A 20,043-nucleotide genomic window follows, 5' to 3' on the forward strand; every position below is an offset into this window, starting at 1 on the left:
TAGCAGTGCTTCCACGCAAATACACATGAGAAGGAGGTGGAGCAGACAGGACTTGGCACTCTTAAGAAATCAGGTGTGAGGGCTGGAGAGATGGCTTAGCTGTTTAGGCATTTGCCTGTGAAGCCTAAGGACTCAGGTTCAATTCCCGAGAACCCACGTAAGCCAGATGCACAAGGGGGCGCAAGCGTCTGGAGTTCGTTTGCAGTGACTAGAGGCCCGGGTGCACCCATTCTCTTTCTGTATCTGCTCTTTCTCTCTCTCTCCCCGGTTTCTCTATCAAATCAAATAAAATCAAGTACTAAAAAAAAAGAAATCAGGGGTGAATGAGACGAAGATGCCAGGGGTAAATTTAGGCTAATGGAAAATCCGTAAGAGAGAGACTGTAAAACAAGTACGTTTCCAGAGGGCTGCAACGAGTTCCCTTGTGTATACACGGACTAGAGTTTCAAAGGCATGTGACATATTTTCAGTCTGGAATGTGGAAGGGGGCCAAAGGACTTGGGCTCTATTGGAGTTTGTAGAAAAGTGGAATACACAGATGGGCTGCTTCAGGGAAGAACAATGGGTTGAAAAGGATCAGGGCCAGAACTCTCTGGAAGGAAGGAGCTTTTGCTCTAGTCACTGCATACTTATTCTTACAAATCGGATTCCAATTCTCCAGCTCCACCCACAGAGCCCCTTCTCTGGATCACACCCTCCTTTCTCCCTTTAACTCATAACAGTGGTAGCATAATTCACCAAAAGACATATACCTATGTCACTGAAAGCAACTGAGAGACTGGCATTTCCTCAGACTGGTAAAAATCTTTCATTCAGAAAGCACCTGCTGACATAACCCAATGCAACAATTTCTCTCCGGATGTTTGACTTTAATAAGCATCTTCTAGTTACTGAGATGTAAAAGCTGCAATTTCTTATACAAAATATATGTGTACTTTCACATCCTGTCCTTTTGTCAGTGGTTCCGAATTTTAGAATCCTCCTACTCTATAACAAACTGATCCCAAGTCTAAAGCTTGATTAGGTAGTGAGATGACAGGGAAATGAAAACCAGACTAACAAGAGATGAAGTCAAGAGAGTATTACAAATAGTGCGAGAGATGAAGCTGGAAGGCACCAGTGAGGATCCTCTCTAGAAAGGGTGAGAAAAGTACAGCAATTTTTATTATGGAAAGCATGAACCATGCGCAGAAGCAAAAGGTAGAGAGTAACAGCTCCCCGATACCACTCAGGTTAAACAGCTAGCACCCCACAGCCAACCTCGTTTCACCTGTGTCCTATTTGAGAGTGACTTTAAAAACATTACTCCAAGTGAAGGAAAGACTATAAAAGATCAAAAAGGTCACCAAGAAAAGCTATTCTTCCCACAAAATCCATGTCTTCCCTTTGGCACTAGGAGCTTAAAGGGCATGCAGGCCAAATGAATGGAAGGTTCTTATCAAAAGTCTCTCTTCTGGGCTGGAGGGACGGCTTAGCAGTTAAGGTGTTTGCCTGCAAAGCCAAAGGACCCAGGTTCTATTCCTCAGGACCCACGATAGTCAGATGCCCAAGTCAGGTGGCACATGCATCTGGAGTTTGTTTGCAGTGGCCGAAGGCCCTGGTGCACCCATTCCCCACCTCTTCTCTGTCAAATAAATGAATAAAAATTAAAAATATATTTTTCTTAAAAAGTGTCTCTTCTTATAGAAAGCAACTGTTTTAAAACGTTGCTCCTAGGATTCCACATGAAAGGTTCTGTGTATGAAAGCACGTCTACATGTGTGTGGAGGTGGATTCATATGCATGTGGGCACATGTGGGGGAACATGCACCACCTGTGTATGCATGCCTGTGGAGGTTAGAGGTCCACTTAAGTTGACTTCCTCTATCTTTCTCCACCTTACTCTTTGAGGCAGGGTTACAGTTAGCTCACCAATTTATCTTCAGCAGCTGCCTGGTGAGCCCCAGGGCTTTCCTGCTTCTTCTTCTCCAGTGTGAGATTTACAGGCAACCCCATCACTCCCAGCACTTACGTTGATGCTGGGGATAAGAGCTAAGGTTCCTATGTTTTTGCGGCAAGCACTTTAACCCCAGAACCACCTTTCCAGTCACCAAATGACAGGTTTTTAAGATTTCCTCTCAAAATTTGATGTCTGTGGTAGTTTGAATGTGGTGGTGTAAATGCATGGCCCCCATAGACTCAGGTGTTTTATTAAAATATAAGCTTGCAACTAGGGTCTCCAGCTGCCTGGCTGGAGGAGGTGTCACTGGAGGTGGATCCTAGGGTCGAGCCCTAAAGTGTATTTGGGAATGGATCTGAATTCCAGCCCAAAGATATGGAGAGAGTAGCTTAAGCTCTGGCTGTTCACTTTGTGGTGCTGGCTGCTGGTGATTTCTCTCTGCTTGGATCTGTGAAAGTGAACCAGCTCCTTTTGTCATTGATGGAACTTCCCCTGGGTCTGTAAGCCTGAAATAAATCCTTTCCTCCAAGACTGTGTCTGATTGGATGTTCGTCCCACTAACATGGAGCTGACTGTAACAATGTCCAATATATTTCGAATGACATGAATTTTTAAACATATTTTATTTACTTATTTATAAGAGAAAGAAGAAGGGTGGGAGGAAAGGACAGGGAGAGAAAGAGACAGAAGGAGGGAGGGAAAGAGGGAGGGAGGATGGGCACTCCAAGGCCTTGAGCTGCTGCCAATGAAGTACAGATGCATGTGCCACTCTGCATCTGTCTTTACATGGGAACTAGGGAACTGAAGCCGGGTCCTTGGGCTTTGCAGGCAAGTGGCTTAACCTCTGAACAATCTCTCCAGCCTTCCATAAATAGTTATAAATAATTTTTTTTTTCCTGGATCTATCCTGTGGCAGGGTTTTTTCTCGTTCTTTAAAGGGAAAAAGTTGGTGATTCTAATTGTCTAAATATTCTTTCTGTCAGTGAAATTTTAAGCTTACCGGTTGCCCCTTTCATGGGCATTTTGCAAAGCTCAAGAATCTGCATCTCCAATCTATTCTACGGAAGCATGACTCAGCTAATGTTTTAGCGGTATATGGACAAATGAAAGTCCTAATAGCTCATTAGAAATTAGGAAGTGCCAACTGTAATTACATGGTGTGAGCAGAATAGGTCATCAACCTTGTAGTTGTCCTCTGTAGTGGATGATTTCTCTGTAGTCTGGCATTATTAATACCACCTTAGTTAAAGCACCGTACAGGAATATACTTAACCCAACGATAAAAAAATACTAATTTAGAAATTTTAACTTCCACTCATTAAGTGCACAAAAATTATTTAATCTTGTCCCACACAGAATTTTTTGGTTGGTTTCTTTTGCTTTATTTTATATTTTGAGACAGGGTTTTATTACTATGTATCCCAACCTGACCTTGAACTTGCAGCAATCCTACCTCTCATTAGTTATAGGTATGAACTACCATACCTGGATTCCTTCTTACATATAATATTTTAAATCACGACTAGTTTCTCTCCTCCAGGTATGTTTGTGTAGTGCCTTCATTTGTTACAGAAATTTAGTTGAGTGAAAATGAAAGAGAAATGTGTGTTCTCACTCCACAGGATAGAATAAAATTTCACCTTTCTTAGTGGCAAGGTAGCACGGCCTCCTAATGACACCAGGAGACAGGACACGCTGGAAAGACCGTGCTGACAAGATGTTGCAGTAGTGGCTGCACCCCACTGCACCCCCACTGTGAGTAAGTTGCATTCCTCCATCCCAGGCACAGACTCACATGCTGCAGAAACGAGGGCTTCACTGAAAGCACTAATCTGCTCTTCCCGGGGGTTGGCAGGGAACCCTGGGGATGCTGGATCGGGAGGAGTCACTCCCCTGACTTCTCCCCCTGTGAACACACATGCACACGCGCAGCCTCAGAAGGATGGCTTACTTACCAACTTCATCCTGAATTTCCTCAGCCACTGCAGGGACATTGTAGAGCAGGGACAGAGACTGATTCATGCGCTCGTAGATCACGCGGAGGTGTGTCATGACCTGCCAAGGAGCAAGACAAGTAAGTCCAGGTGAAAAACCTCTGCTATGGTAATAGTTATTTTCTTTACCAAGAATCAGAGACAGATCAAAATCATAATAAAACTGATCGAAACTGAAGGAACAGTGAATTGAAGGACTTTTTCCTATTCTCGATTTGTGGATTTATTTATTTATTATTTATTTTTGAGGTAGGTCCCCTCTCTAGCCCTAACTGACCTGGAATTCACTGTGTAGTCTCAGCGTGGCCTCAAACTCACGGTGATCTTCCTATACCACTGCCTCCCAAGTTCAGGGATTAAAGGTGTGCAATATTTTTATTTATTTGCAAGGAGAGAACAAGAATGAGAAAGAAGGGTGTACCAGGATCTCCTGCCATTGATAATGAACTCCAAGCACATGTATCACTTTGTGTATCGGGGCTTTATTTGGGTACTGGGGAATCAAACCTGGGCCATCCAGCTTTGCATGCAAGTTCCTTTAACCACTGAACCATCTCTTCTACCCCCTGTTTTCTATTTTTTAAAATTTTGAGCTTAGATGCAAAACTGATCTTTATACTTACCAGTGTACTGTATGCTTATAGCAGCCTACCTAATCTATTACTGACGGTTTTTACATGCCATGATTTCTGACATACTTCTTTGCAACTAAAAAAAATATATTTATTTGCAAACAGCGAGGGGGGGAGAGAGAGAGAAGACAGACAGAGAGGGAAAAGGGGTGTGCCAGGGTCTCCAGCTGCTGCAAAGAACTCTAGATGCATGTGCCGCTGTGCATCTGGCTTTACATGGGTACTGAGGAACCAAACCCATATTGCCCCGGTTATTAGCTTTTCAGGCAAGTGCCTTAACAGCTAAGCCACTTCTCCAGCCCCAAATTTTTAAAATAGGAATATTTCAATTTGATTGGATACTTCAGACTAAAGTCAATATTTTAAAATTATTTAGGGTTGGGGATAGAGCTCAGTTGGTAAAACTGTTTGCTTTACGAGCATGAGGACCTGAGTTTAACCCCCAGAACCCATATTAAGTAAAAGTTAGGTGTGGGGGCACACTTGTAATTCCAGGGCTGCAAAGACAAAGACAGAAGGATCCCTGAGCTTGCTGGTAGCCAGTCTAGGTGGCAGGTTCTGGGCCAGTGAGGGACCTGGTCCCTAAAAGGATATAAACAGTGACTGAAGAATGATCTCCAGCCTCCACATGCAAACACACAGAGGTACATGCATGTGCACCTGCCTCCCAACACGTGCAGTGACATGTGAACCCACACATAACACACAAGCCATACACACAAAAAAATGGAAAATATGGGGCTAGAAAGATGGCTTAGTGGTTAAGCATTTGTCTGTGAAGCCTAAAATCCCCGGTTCGAGGCTCAATTCCCCAGGACCCACGTTAGCCAGATGCACAAGGGGATGCAAGTATCTGGAGTTCTTTTGCAATGGCTGGAAGCCCTGGCACGCCCATTCTCTCTCTCTGTCCCTCTCTGTCTCTCTCCCTCTCTCTGCCTCTTTCTCTCTCTGTATGTTGCTTTCAAAAAAATAAATAAAATAAATAAAAATAATAAAAAATGGAAAATATTATTTCATTGAAGAAAATATAAGACCTCAGAATTCCAGAGATAAGTCCTGGCTATCAACTTCTGGGAGTGAGAAAACATAAATCTGATTATTACAGGCTCATGTCATTTTGGTTCACATTAAATCTAAATAGTGCTGTGACTGTGGAGTCAGTCAGTTGTTGAGGTTTTGATTTACACAACTTTTATTTTCTTCATTCTGGAGGTGAGTTTTAAATGGTGTAAGGGTCAGCTGCAGTGTGGGCTTCAGAGTTTTGTATTATCTATTGTTTGCCAAAACACATATGGCTCTAAGATAATTTTTATTTTGGGGACAGCATCTCCTTATGTCTTCCAGGCTGGTCTTCAACACACAGTTCTACTTACTAAGCTCTTTAATGAGCTCTTTCCATCACAGTACAATACCCGTACCACCGGTGGTCTAAAATACCTGAGCATCCTACCACCAATTGAAGGTCCTACTGTCAGAGGTGCAGACGATGCCCACCCTCAGAGCTCACCTGGGACCGGATCTGAGCGGCCTTCTTGGGGTCCACCATGCGCACATGCTCAAAGTGCTTCAGGGTGTGCTGTCTGTCTTTCTGTTCAGCGCGGACATACTTCTTCAGCATGTTGAACACGTGATGAGGCTGTGGGGAAAATAATGAGAAAAAATGATCTTCAAGTTTGTGAAAACATTACTTCTTCCACTGGCTTTGGGTCAGAGGTTCCACTCATGCCTCCCATGCTGTGTACATGGTGGTAAATCAATTTACTGCAAATTCTCCCACTCCTCTGCCATTACATAATTATTGAGATTGGTCACTTCTCGTTTCTATAAAAGCACCCAACAGTTTAAATATGTCTGATGACTGTTCTGGACATTTCCCTTTCAAATGGGTGCTGCAAGAAGGGAACAGGCTTTAAATCTATCAGGCTTCTCTTCTCCCCCCAAACATTCAGGAAGCATTTATGAGATTAGATTTCCATTTGCACAGTAATGCTTCACAGTTAATAACATCATTAGTACAATGATGCCAACTCAAAATAAAAATAATAGGTGATTTAACCACTGCCCAACTGTATGCCAAGGAATAGCTGATAAGCTCCAAGGAACACAGTATTTTCCTAGTAGAAAGGCTGCTGTTATACTATAATTATTTAACTTTGAAATCTAATTAAATTCTTCTTAAGCCATCAGAGTCTAATGCTCTCAGCAAGAGATAAGTTTCTTCTTAAATGTTTCTGTTACTCTAACGGGTTCTATTTCACTTTTATTCCAGTTTTATGTGGAAATATTTATCCTAATTTTTCCAAAAGAATGACAAATATTCCTTTGTCTTCAAAATTCTACTGCTATATTATTATGTCCTGTAATTTTGTAAAATGATCTACAAAGACAAACATTTGTCCTTTATCAAAACAGAACAAAACACCCTAGAGCAATGAAAATTCATGTCAAGAATGGAACTGGGGACATCTAGAGAAACCTATTTGTTATTAACTAATGTATCATGGGCACTGTGAAAACCAGCTGAGTGGTACTGAATTTAGAGAATTTATTCCCAGAGACATTATGTGAGTCTGTGTGAAGGGGGCAGTTTGTAATGCTTTTATTTTGTTATCCCTAATCTATGGGTGTGCCTTTCGCTACCCTTCTGGTTAAATTTGGTGCCCTTTCTTTGGGTTACTATGCAATGCAGTGTAAAACTCCATTATTGCATTTAATGCAATCTATTAAATTACTAAAGCTTCCAATTTTACTCTTCAATGAGAGACTCACAGGCCAAATATTCTTCTTCTTCATCAGGGCCACCCAACAGTGAGTGGTCCAGCAGGTGCTCTGTACTTCCTGTCCGCATGTCTGCCACAGTGGCTACGCTTGTGCATTTCAGAAAACCAACACTTAAAACAAAAACAAAACAAACCTGCATTCATCTGCCTGGTTGATGCCTTCCCATCATGACCCCTCCCAGAAGAAATGTTTCTTCATCAGCCCAAGAAAGACAGACTCCACAGCTCAAGGCACAGGTTTTAGTAGCATCCCGTTGCAATTCCCATCCATACAGTGAAATCTACACACCAGAAAATGACCTTTTGCATTTTAGAAGTGGTAAAAGAGATAGTGGATCAGCTGTACCTATAGAAATGTATGTTTAAAAGATGATTTTCTACAAACAGAAAAAAAAAATTCCAAAAGTCAGAAATTACAGATGGTTTCTTCTGGGTTATGAAGACCACATGTTGCAGTCAGCTTTGAATTGTTGGAACAAACACTCGACCAAAAGCAGCTTGTAGGAGGAAAGGGGTTTATTTCAGGATTTTAAATCCCAGGGGAACACCAACAACAGTGGGAGGTTGGCTGATTTCCATAGGTCCAAGCAAAGACAGAGCAGCACCACGAAACAGCCAGAGCTCAAACTGCACTCTGCACACCTTAGGGCTGGACTCCAAGATCCAACCCGAGTGACATGCCCGCTGTTGCCGGGATCTGCCTGCGAGGGGCTTGTGTGGTAAGCTCGATTTTAATAAAACGCCTGAGTCTACGGAGCACTACATTCAGACTACCACACAGTTTCATATGCAGGAGTGCACAATCAGAGCATTAAATAACCTGGATATGGGCTTTTTCCTATATTACTGTTCTGCTTTCACAGTTGGAGACAGAAGGGTTGCAACCGGGTGCTTGTGTCCATGATGTCCCTGCCTGCTAACTGGCTTAATGTGTTTTCTTAAGTTTCCTTTTTCATTTTCTTTTTTTCAAAAGGATTATTGTTTGGTATAAAATGGGTTATTTTTTATTTTATGAGCTCAAATAAGAAAAAAAAAAAGCCTTCAATTATAGGAAAACCTTTTCATCATAACTCACTTCCTCCCCAAGTTAGCTACCCACGAATGTTTCTATACAACATTTTGTCCTGAAAGGATTGTCAAAAAAGTGAATAGTGGATCTATGATCCATAATGGCCTTAGCTTTCTGTATTAAGGTATATCTCCTCTTAGGAAGAGGCCATTGCTTACAACTAAGATCTGCTTCCCTTTTTTCTTTCACTTTTTTACAGTAAGAACCATACAGTCCCACTTACTAACTATTAACGCCACTATTCACCTTAAAATAAACATGAAAACCTCTATTTTCCTACTGGTGTAATTCAGATAGGAGTATCTTTAAGAGGGAGAGAGACAGAAAGGGAACTTCAAGGCTAAAAAAGTTCTGTTGGCTACCCAACACTTGGTCTCTCATAGGTACTCAATACACGTTTCTTTTACATAGTTCTCACCTCTAACTCCCCTCCACCTCCACGTCCGTACTTCCTGTGTGAATGACAATGTTTGGTATGCTTTGTGTGTGGTAACTCATCACCTTACTTCAGCGCTAAGGGACGGGAAGAGCTGACGTTTCACCTCACAGATGAGGTCTGAGGGAGGACAAAGGAGAGTAAATGGACAAGGCTTGGCTCAGGTTCCACAGCTGATCAGTGTCAGGTAAGAGTAAGCCAACAGTTCTCTGTTTCTGATCACCATTTGACCCTGCCACTCTAGAATGTAACAGAAGCCAACCTACAGACAGTTCTCAAAGTCAGAACTTTGCAAGTCAAAGAGAACTGAATGCTGTGAAGTGTTTTCTTAGCCCATGTCTGAATTTCTCATTTTTATATGCAAGGGTATGGTCATCCCCTTGTCTGTGAGGATGTGTTTCTCAAAGACCACAGTGAATGGCAGAAACTTACAGAGACCTTGTTTTTACTACACAGGTACACTCATGGAGAAATTCAATTTTTAAGTCCGAATAATGTATTAGCAGTAACTAATAAAAACACAGTAACGATATTTTAATAAGAGTTATCTAAAACATATGGATAGCTTATTTCTGGAATATTCCACTTAGTATCTCGAGCAGCGAATGATGCACTGTCTAAAATGGTGTCAAGATAAAACTCTGGATAAGGAGAGGTCACAGCACTATTCTTTGAAGCACACTAATATCAGCTCTTATAAAAGTCCAGAGCTTCGGTTTAGCTCATTAAATCTCTCAACTGTAGTCTTCAGTTCTTGCCACTAGGGTATTCTTCAGCTAATGGCCAGAAGCAGGGGAGAGAAAGAGCAAGATAGGAATGTTTTCAGCCAATCTCATTAGGAGATTAGTGCACAATGATTCAAGGTATTAGTTTACAAGTCTGGCTTTTGTGATACTCATGGGTTCTCATGCTCAATTCATCCTTATCTTCTGCTAAGATAACTACAAAAAGAATGCGTTCACATGTTTCCAAATGCTTATCTCACCCAACACTGCCATTTTTTTTATATGCTTCAGAAAAGTATTCCCAGCTTTCTCTGAAAATCCCAGAGCTTCAGTGAGAGGGGGCACATCAGGCTGAGAGGACTCTCCAGGCACAGGACCCTGCAGCCTGCCAGCCCTGGGATCCCAGATTGAGCTCTGACCTCACCACTGTGCGTGAGCCCAGAGACACTGTGGTGAGCCCACAGGTGAGCGAACCTGCTTTCTTCCTAATGTCTACCTGATTAACAAGTAGAGCCCAGAGATTCAGAAGATGTAGGACAACTCTGAACAAACACATTGGAGAGTTCCACTACACTGCTCTAACCTTGTAAATGCATTTCTACAAATCATGTGAGAGTTGGCAGGTAAATCCAACCACATACAATCATGGTCCGTCTATGCCTCAGAATTGAATAGGTTTTAGATTAAGAAAAGAACAACATTCCCTGCATTCTTATAAATTTTATAAATTTACTTCAGGTCAGAAAAGAAGAGCTCTGCCTCTGGCATATGATTCATGCATATTTCATTAAAAAATGAAATAACTGCCCTTATAACATTTAGCTAGGCCAGAAAGTTCCAAGGTTAGAATTAGTTATTTCTAGAGCAATATAATTTGTCTTAGGATAGCAGGGAGCAGTTATTGTCTAGGGATCTTTATTTTATTACGCTAGGACAAAGATGAATTTTCTCAGTTTTAATTAAAAAGAAGGAACATCAATGTACGAATGATAGAAAAAAAAATGCCTGGTATCTCTACTAAAGTACTTAGTATATAGAATATAAAAATAAATTCTCTTGAAGTGACTGCTATTAAGTTAATATTGCCACATCACTCACATTTACAATTGGATTATTCATCAAGTAAACCGTAATTCAGTGGCTCATTATAAATATAAAGATAATAAATAGTGTAAGAAACATCTCCTGTGTGTGCACATACTTTTCAACCACTCTCAAATCTTTAACTCTTCTGTAAGTAGCAACGATTTTATTTTTTCCTGGCAAACTCCTCTTGTTTTACAATTAGGGTATTCAATAGGTTAATACTACAATCTGGTTATGCAGGCATCACATAGCTGTTCTCAAACAGTGAAGAAAGGAGAAAACAGATCTGTTCCAGGGGGACTAATTAGATCCAATCACTTTTTATTGTTCCTTTGTTTCTGAAAGAGCTTGATATCATATCTGTCTGCAACAGATGCAGAAATTTTCAGTTTGTACTGAGTTCAACTTAGAATCACAGTGCCTTAAAAAAAAGATCCATCAGAAATAAAATTCCTAAAGGATTAAGGTTAAGCATTGTTAAAAACATCTCACTGTCCTCCTTGGGAACAAGAGAGTATTCCAACCTCTCATAGTGACTGGCACAATTCGGCTGCTAGTAAATGCTTGTTGCTTAAATGAATGAATAACCTGGAGTGAGGCAGATTTTCAGAAGTAGTTCCAATCATGTGGAATGTGCTTCATAGTCTCTTATTCATGAAAGTATCTGTCCTCTGGTGAGAATAACAACATTCCCAAAATTCCCACAGCATACTGAGCTTCCATACCCACTTGATCTACTTAACCTGGGTTCTGAGGTCCTCCTCACCATCGGAAATAACTTATGGATTCCATAGCATATCCATACTTCTTTCAATGAGACTCATTTTAGTAATTTCAAAAGACAACCACTTATTGCCTTTCATGCTTTGCTATCAGGTCAGTGTTCACAATTTTGAAGTAAATGCCACAGGCTTCCTGTGTAAAGATTTATATTCCCAGTAGAAGTAGTTGTAGTGGAAAAGGCCTCAGTGAGGTCAGGGGAGAGACTGCTTAAGGAAAGGTGGAGGGAGGGCTAATCAAAATCTAAAAGGATATAAATAAGTCATATGTAAACCTACTTATTTAGACAATGGAACACACAGGAGACATAGATTTGTTACTAGAAAATTTTCAGTGCTAGGAATGGGATACCTTCCAGTGAGTTGCTGGCCAGGGAGGTCTCTAATGCTTCGCAAACATTATAGGCCATTGCTGAGGTACTTGGTTTCCCACCATGATTAGATGGTAAGACCCTATTGCTGAAGGCTTCACATACTTGGGCTTCAAGGCCACTGAGAAATCCTGCTGGAGCTGAGCTGAAAACCTCCTCCATGTGGAACAGCTGATAGAAAGCTGGAAAAAGCCATGCTGCATGCAGTTCAATGGGAAAGAGTGAAATCACCAGTGAAGATACCCAACAGTGGACACCTTAAGCCTTATATTTAGCTATCCGCCAAATGAGCCAACAGGTACAATAGTGGCACGTCTGTTATGGGGGGAACCAACAGCCCTCTAATTTGACTGGAAGTCTGCTCTATGGGAGGGAATATATCCCTGATACTGAAAGCCTACAAGGGTAGTCATGAGCCCTAGGAGTGTAACATCTGCTGTTGTCTGGCTAAATGTATGTACTATGCTCACCATACTTCCCAGTAAGCACTTTTCTTAATATTCATACCCTAATATTAATGCTACTCTCACTTTTGGCTAGAGAATCTTCTCTTTTCAGATGGCAGAGACCTTGGGATGATTCAGGAGGCACCATGGTGCTGAGAAGAAGTGACAGAGTGCTCAGCACAGAAATATTGCCATCACACCTTCCAAGGCTCAGGGTCCATTGCAGAAGAGGTGGCAGAAAGATTATAAGAGCCAAAGGAAGGGTAGGACTCCTTACAGCATGCTCCTCTAGACACAAAATGGCCTGGATATCCATGACCACACAGTGCCTGACACTACCTACACAAGACCATCGTAAGAGGATCATGACATCAAAAATAAGAGACTGTTTGAGAGGGGGAGGGGATATGGTGGAAAATAGAATTTCAATGGGGAAAGTGGGGGGAGGGAGGGAATTACCATGGGATATTGTTTACAACTATGGAAGTTGTCAATGAAAAAAAAAATTTTTAAAGCTAAGCCATCCCTCCAAGAAAAAAGATTTATATTTTCTACTTCTCAGTCATATCACCTTTTCCATTTAGCTTTCATGCAATTTTTCAATTTAGTGTCCCTGGAACTTGGAATGAAAGACACATCTGACTGACAGTGGACAGACCTGCTTCAGTGCCACTCATGTCTGCATCTGTGGCTTTTCATTCGCCACTTGCCTGGGAAGGGCATTAAATCATGACTAGTCAGCCAATCGTCCTGCTCTGTAGCTTTGTGCTTGATGTGGACACCCGGCCTCTTATCATAATAGACACTTATGCCTCCGACCACTTCCTGATGAGAGTAAGTGAATAGTCAAGCGCTCCCTGAGTCCTCAATCTAATCCTGCCACAAAGAAGGAAGTAAATAAATCACACAGGGAGCACCCTAACCCTTCCAGGTCACAATGGACTTTCTCAGAAAATCCTTGCCTGGGGCACTGAATTGCACCTTGGTGGTTTCCCACACTGGGACCTGGGAACTTAATTACCTTCCAAAGAAAAAAAAGGAGGGACAATTTTCTCTTATTTTTACAAATGTGTTCATGGTCAGCATTGCCCCTGATTTCAAGAAGTATTAACTGTATGGTGTACACTTTACAGAATCTTTGTGTGTTGGATTTAAAGGCTCACCTAAGAGAGCTTATACTCTGTCTTCGCTGTGGTTCTCAGCTGAGCTCATTTTGCTATTTTAGCTTTTAAATTTTCAAATGCAGTCTTACTGATACAAAAAAAATAACACAAAAAGAATAATAAAATAAAAAGAACAGAACTGGAGAGGCTTCCATTGAAATTTCTGAAAAATAACCTGTTTTTTTACTTAACCTAAGAGTTGAGTGAGTATCTTAGAGCCCTCTGCAAAAAAAATGTATTCAACTTCTTTTCTTCATAAGGGCACATAAATGATGTTTTAGGTTAACACAAGTATCAAAGATTCAATTCTGTGTCCACACAGAAATCTTGACAAAGCAATAGAGAGAATGACAATAGATTCTCATGCCTTTCCCCAGCATCTCAGCATTAGATGGAAAGATACTGGATAATCAGCTGTTGTTACTTAGTTCATACTACTAGGGCAGGAGCCCTATGTGTGGCCAAGGAGTCAGTCTAACATCTGCCCCGGATGTTCAATTAAGTTCTTTGCCTGTGGCCTTGCATTGTGACAGATTTCAGTTGCAGCCAGGACAGAAAGTCACCTCCTGTTGGTTCCTCTTTAACACAGAAGCAGATCATTTCCCAGGGAGATTGTCACCATGTCACCTCCATGTGCTCTACACTAACAATCTCACTTCTCTTAGGGAGGAGGGGTACGTTCTAATTCACAGTCTTGTTTCAACCTTCAGTTACTCTTTTTGTTTTTCTAGTTGTGGCCAACAAAAACTAGAACAATGTCAATCACACTAAGAGTTGAAAGATGAATCCCAATTTGCAGAAGAATGAAGATGAATCCCTATATTAAGTTACTTTTTCTTAGTTACAGGTTGTACTTGGATAACTTGGGAATTAAGACAGGCGTTTATGCAAAGCTCTGAAGGAAGAAAGTAATCCCTCTCATAAATTAGTGACTTTTCTCCAATTTTGTAGATCTCTATTTCTTTCCAGAATATTTTTCTAGTTCTTATTATGGTTACACAGACCATAGTTACATATAATGAACAAAACACCCAGACTAAAATTCAGCATTCTAACCCAATTCCATGATGAATGCATTTGAACAAACTTTAGCTGCATGAATACTGGAGACAGAACTCAGTAAGCTCTTCTAACCTGCAAGTATGGAAAGACCCGAGATGATCTGGACTTCTGTGTCTACAGTGGAACATACTGGAACTCACAGTGTTATACAGACTTATATGTGACCCAGAAAACAGAACCCATGGTGCTGAGGAAGAATTCAGAAATAAATGATGATTTAAAGTAACATAAGATCTTGAGAAGACTTGATAAGAGACATACTCATGGAACAAATACCAAATGTGATATATTCTTCACTTTCCCAGAGTAATTTATAACAGTCTGCTTTCATTTTGTATATTGGATTCGGGTGTTTTTGCTTCATACACGCCTCTGATTGGACAATACCTTTAATTGCACTCTTATGTCCTCCTACACCTAGACAGTGTTCTGAAGGGAGTGGAAATTCCAGGGTTTATTGTGTTTAATTTAAAAATATTTATATAATTAAACTCAAACTAAAGCTTCTTAGAATCCAAATATAATCTGGGGCTTTTAAATCGGGGTGCATGGTTAAGTTTCATTACATGTCTGAGGCTGTTTGACCTGATGTGTAACTGTGTGTGTGTGTGTGTGTGTGTACGTAGGATAAGGATTTCTTGCTGGCCCAGGTTCCCTGGGGCAGAGATTGGTTAAAACCAGGCCAGTGAATAATGGCTGCATCTTTCCAAACTTGAATATGCTTATAATTACAGCAGGTCTTCTTTTCATGGACAAAAGTAAAATAGATATTAACACACAAGTATGTGTGTGTGCTGCAAGGTGGCTGCAGGTGCTGACAGCATGTACGCATATCTACACTAATAAGGCAGGGACTGAGTGTAACTCCATTATAGAGGAAATCTGGTCATGAATATGGCTTCAGAAACACAGGCAAACCTTCCAGCTTTCCAACATACTTCTTCATAGCTTATTTGATTTAAACATGAATGTCCATGGCTACCTGCTCCCCATGGGTCTTGAGCAAGTTCCAGTGAGCTTGACAGACGTTTCAAAGCCAGGGAAGCAGGTCATCTTGAGAGGCTCTACTGAACCAGCTCTCACAGCTCTCAGGTCAAGGTTACCGAATACGCTCAACACATGCTGATTCTTCTGGCTTCCTTCCCAACCACTATGTGATGCTGGGTTTGTGCTTAAAAGCTCTAAAGTCAAATGAATCCCTTCATGTTCTTCAATGTGCACACAATGCAAATGGTCATAAAGAAATACCACATGAGTAAATAATAAATACCCAAGCTGGAGGAGAATTGATATTGCTAGGAAGGTCTTTTAGTCTTTAAAGTTTTAAGTACATTCTGGTTAGTACGACAGACTTTAAGTACACTCAAGACTTGCTGACAGAAGGCTTTCTATGTCATAATATTTAGCCCTCCACATATTCATCATCCATTACCTCAAGGTGAAGATATGCTTTGCAAGCTTTGGAGATAAGTGCTTTGTACATATGCTTTACATAATGCTGGTATTTCTTTTGTGAGCAAAAATGGTAAGTAGGGGGCTGGAGAGATGGCTTAGCGGTTAAGCGCTTGCCTGTGAAGCCTAAGAACCCTGGTTCGAGGCTCGGTTCCCCAGGTCCCACGTTAGCCAGATGCACAAGGGGGCGCACGCGTCTGGAGTTCGTTTGCAGAGGCTGGAAGCCCTGGCGCACCCATTTCCTCTCTCTCCCTCTATCTGTCTTTCTCTCTGTGTCTGTTGCTCTCAAATAAATAAATAAATAAAATTTTTAAAAAAATGGTAAGTAGGAACTGATGAACGGTAGGAAGGACAGTCCATATTATATGAGAACCTGAAATAGCCAAGAACAACACCTCAATTTCTTTTCTATTTTAGAAAACTTAACACTAATGCACACATTGGATAGAGACTCTTTCAGCCGACATCAACATTTCACACTGGCTAGAAGATGGTTAGCTGAAACTTCCTCTTGCCATTGCCAGTTTATCTGCCACACATACCCTTACAGTATCGATCTCTGATAGGACCTTGTTTTGTAGCACAGGCTGGCCTAGAGCTTGAGATAGTCCTGTTGCACTTTCCTCAGAGCTGGCATTTGATCGCTGCTTCTTACTGGACATGCGAGAACTTCATGTCCCCACAGACAAACAGCAAAGAGCCAGAGTCCCGACTTGGTGATACAACTACACCACACACACAGGAGTGTCATGATAACAATGTCCTACCACAGAATTCTACGCAAAGGTTTTAGGGAATTACAGAAAAATTTAAGTTAGTTGAACTACTATTCACAGATGATAGATGATAGAGAGCTGATGCTGTTGAAACGACATTATTCTTGCTCAATTATATTCTGAGAGTCAAGTTGAACCCGTAGCTGCTGGCATCAAATAAATTTTAGTATGAGTAAGATGGTGGCAATTGTGAAACGCTGAAAAAATCAAAACTGCACAAAACGGGCACATAGACAGTTATACGTGTAAATGATTCTTAATTCTCATTTCTGCTTAGGAAAAACTTTAAGACTAGCTAAAATCAGAATAGCTAAGATGCTGTTGAATGTAAGGTTTATTCGAGTATATAGAAAGGCATAAAAATGGAATACAAAGAAAACTGATTATTTATATTTAAGACATCATTCTTATATATAGACCAAGGTTTACCCATGAAAAAATATTTTAAAAATAAACAAAGGAACAGTAAGTCACAAGCTGGGCATTTAAGCACATGCCTGTAATCCTAGCACTTGGGAGGTGAAGATAGGAGGATCAGAAGTTCAAGGTCAGCCTCAGCTACATAGGGAGCCCAAGCCCAGCATGAGACCTTGTCTGAAAACAAAACAAGCACAACAAAATGTCCCTACCTGGCCATAGTCAAACTATACAAGATTTCACACTAAGTTTAATTTCTCTCCAAACTACAGAGAATGCTGAACAGCCAGGATATACTGTCATCTCCTCATTTATGATGGAGAAGTAGGACCCCAACATAAGACAAAAGGCCAAACACTATCTCAGCTTTTTGTAAAACTGAGAAGTTTCATGAAGAGCTTCAGTAAGGGTAGAATTAGGAAACATCTGAATACAGGCATCTGGTTAAAAATGGTTATGGTCTGATTACTGATCATCTACACTAGCTAATTTATGGACTAGACCTTGGTGTCTGCAGCTATGTGTATAAACAGTATATTCTTTTCAGCCATAAAGAGATGTTACATCATTTACAAAAATATAGATGCTACTGGAGATAATCATATTAAGCAAATTAAGCCAGTTTCAGAAAGAAAAATATTGTATGTGCTCTCTCAGTTGTGATTCCTACATTGTATAAGGGTACATGGAATTATGTCCATATGACATGAAAGTAAAAGAGAAATTGTCTAGGGTAAGAAACGGGACTGACGAGAGGAAGTAAGAGTGAGAAGGGGGGAGATGAGGACATGGAAGAGACTGTACTCAGTGTAAAATATATACTTGCAAAACATTTCTTTATAACAATAATATATGCAATGAGAAAATTTAAAATTAAAATACATTAAAAGAATGGTGATGGTGTGGTGTTAAGTCATACTTTGGTTTCATAGCTCAGAGGCCTCCAAAGGTGACACAAGTTAATTTTTTAAAAGATTTTACTTTTATTTATTTATTAGAGACACAGAGAGGTAGAGAGATAGAGGGGAAAAGTGAGAATAGGCACGTCAGGGCTTCTAGCCACGGAAAATGAACTCTAGATGCATGTGCCACCATCTGCATCTGGCTTACATGGGACCTGGAGAATCAAACCTGGGTCCTTAGGCTTCACAGGCATGCGCGTTAACCACTAAGCCATCTCTCCAGCCCAAGAAGTTAATTGTGATGCAAGCATGGAGAGAAATTTTAACTTTTCTGGAAGAACAAACTATGAATTCTGACTTCTTAAGGCAACTTTTAGGACAGAAAAAGAGACATGAGTTTGGTCTTAGAACTCACTAGACTCCAACAGAGTAAGGCACCTCTGGGTTCTTTTTATTTTTTGGTATGAGGAAAATTAAATTATTATAATAGTTTTAAAATATATAATTCTAAATAAGAGACAATGAATTCACTTTAAGACTGGCCACTCAGTGTGTAGGTAACATAATTAATTTAAAAAGAAGTTTGGGGACTGAGGATAGAGCTCAGTTGGTTAAGTGTTTGTTGAGCATATCCTTGGCTCTGATCCCTAATATTGCAAAAAACTGGACATGCTGGCACAAGTCTGTAATCATAGCACTTGAGAGATTGAGGCAGGAGGATCAGAAGCTCAAAGACATGCTTAACTACATAACAAGTCTGAGGAAAGCCTGGCATACATGAGGCTCTACCTCAAATCAAAACACATAGAAACACTGAAGAAACGGAAAAAGAATCTGGAACATATAACATGTATAAACATGGTGATTACACAGTAAAACACACAGCATAACAATGAAATCACACTACACAAAACCATTATTTCTCCTCAGGACACTTCCAGGTAGGGATTAACGATTTATATATAGGGGCTAGAGAGATAGCTCAGAGGTAACAGCGCTTGCCTATCAAGTCCAACGACTCTGCTTTCATTCCCCGTATAAAAGTCAGATGCACACTGTGGTGGATCTGGAGTTCATTTGCATTAGCTAGAGGCCCTGGTGTGTCCATTCTCTCTCTTGCTCTGTCTGTCTGTCTTCTGTCTCCCCCTATTTGCAATTAATTAAACAGAAATGTATTTTAAAAATTGTGTACATAAACAAAAGTAAACATGAGCTTCAAATACACTGACCATTATGTAGGTTTCTTCAAACTCTAATGTCTTCAAAGTATGATAGAATGCAATGACAATTAAAAGGGTATGTATTTAAAAAGTGATACTACCTATAGAAAAATCTCGATCACTAATTTTTCCAAATACATTCAATGATATCATCAAATCAAATGTATCAAAAATTTTATATAATTTTATATTTAAAATTTTTAGACAATGTGTTTATTATGAGGGATATTTCCAAAGTGTTTCTGTACTGGCATATATATCCATAAGATGTGATGATCCTCATATGATCATTGGTAAGATCCTGACTTAAGACTTTTAAAGCAATGCCTAAGTGTCCTTAAGAAGAAATTTAGAATTTTCTCATACTTTCCAAAGGACAGATCTAAGTGCATTGCTAAGTCAAATGTTAAAATTTAAATAAAATTCCCACTAAGATGGTAACTTTACAAACATATCAGGTACCACCTCAAGATTTCAGGCTGTGCACCTAGCCTTCTTTTTTATAAAAAAAATTAAGAGATTTGCAAGTTCTTAGATAAATCAACAGTAATATGATTTTTTAATATTTTATTTACTTATTTGAGAGAAAGAGAGAGAGAGAGAGAATGGACACTCCAGGGCATTCACCATTGCAAACAAACTCCAGGCACCTGCACCACCTTGTGCATCTGGCTTATGTGGGTCCTGGGAAAGCGAACCTGGGTCCTTTGGCTTTGCAGGCAAGTGCCTTAACCACTAAGCTATCTCTCTAGCCCCTGATTTTTTTTTTGACAGGGGAAAAAATTCCTAGTTTA

The 20,043-nt window shown here is 40.3% G+C and overlaps 1 protein-coding gene across 3 annotated transcripts in view; it reads right to left on the bottom strand.

Moving 5' to 3' along the window:
- LOC101608200 (amyloid beta precursor protein) overlaps positions 1-20,043 on the bottom strand; it is a 263,853-nt gene that overhangs the window by 57,883 nt on the left and 185,927 nt on the right. For all 3 annotated transcript variants that reach the window (XM_004654380.2, XM_004654382.2, XM_004654385.2), the window contains 2 exons: positions 6,073-6,201; positions 3,895-3,994 (listed from right to left, as the gene is read on the bottom strand). In XM_004654380.2, the coding sequence (XP_004654437.1) occupies positions 3,895-3,994; positions 6,073-6,201 (229 nt within the window). The remainder of the gene's footprint in view (positions 1-3,894; positions 3,995-6,072; positions 6,202-20,043) is intronic.

Source organism: Jaculus jaculus, chromosome 5 (assembly GCF_020740685.1).
Source record: "Jaculus jaculus isolate mJacJac1 chromosome 5, mJacJac1.mat.Y.cur, whole genome shotgun sequence".
In the NCBI taxonomy this organism is placed as follows: domain Eukaryota; kingdom Metazoa; phylum Chordata; class Mammalia; order Rodentia; family Dipodidae; genus Jaculus; species Jaculus jaculus.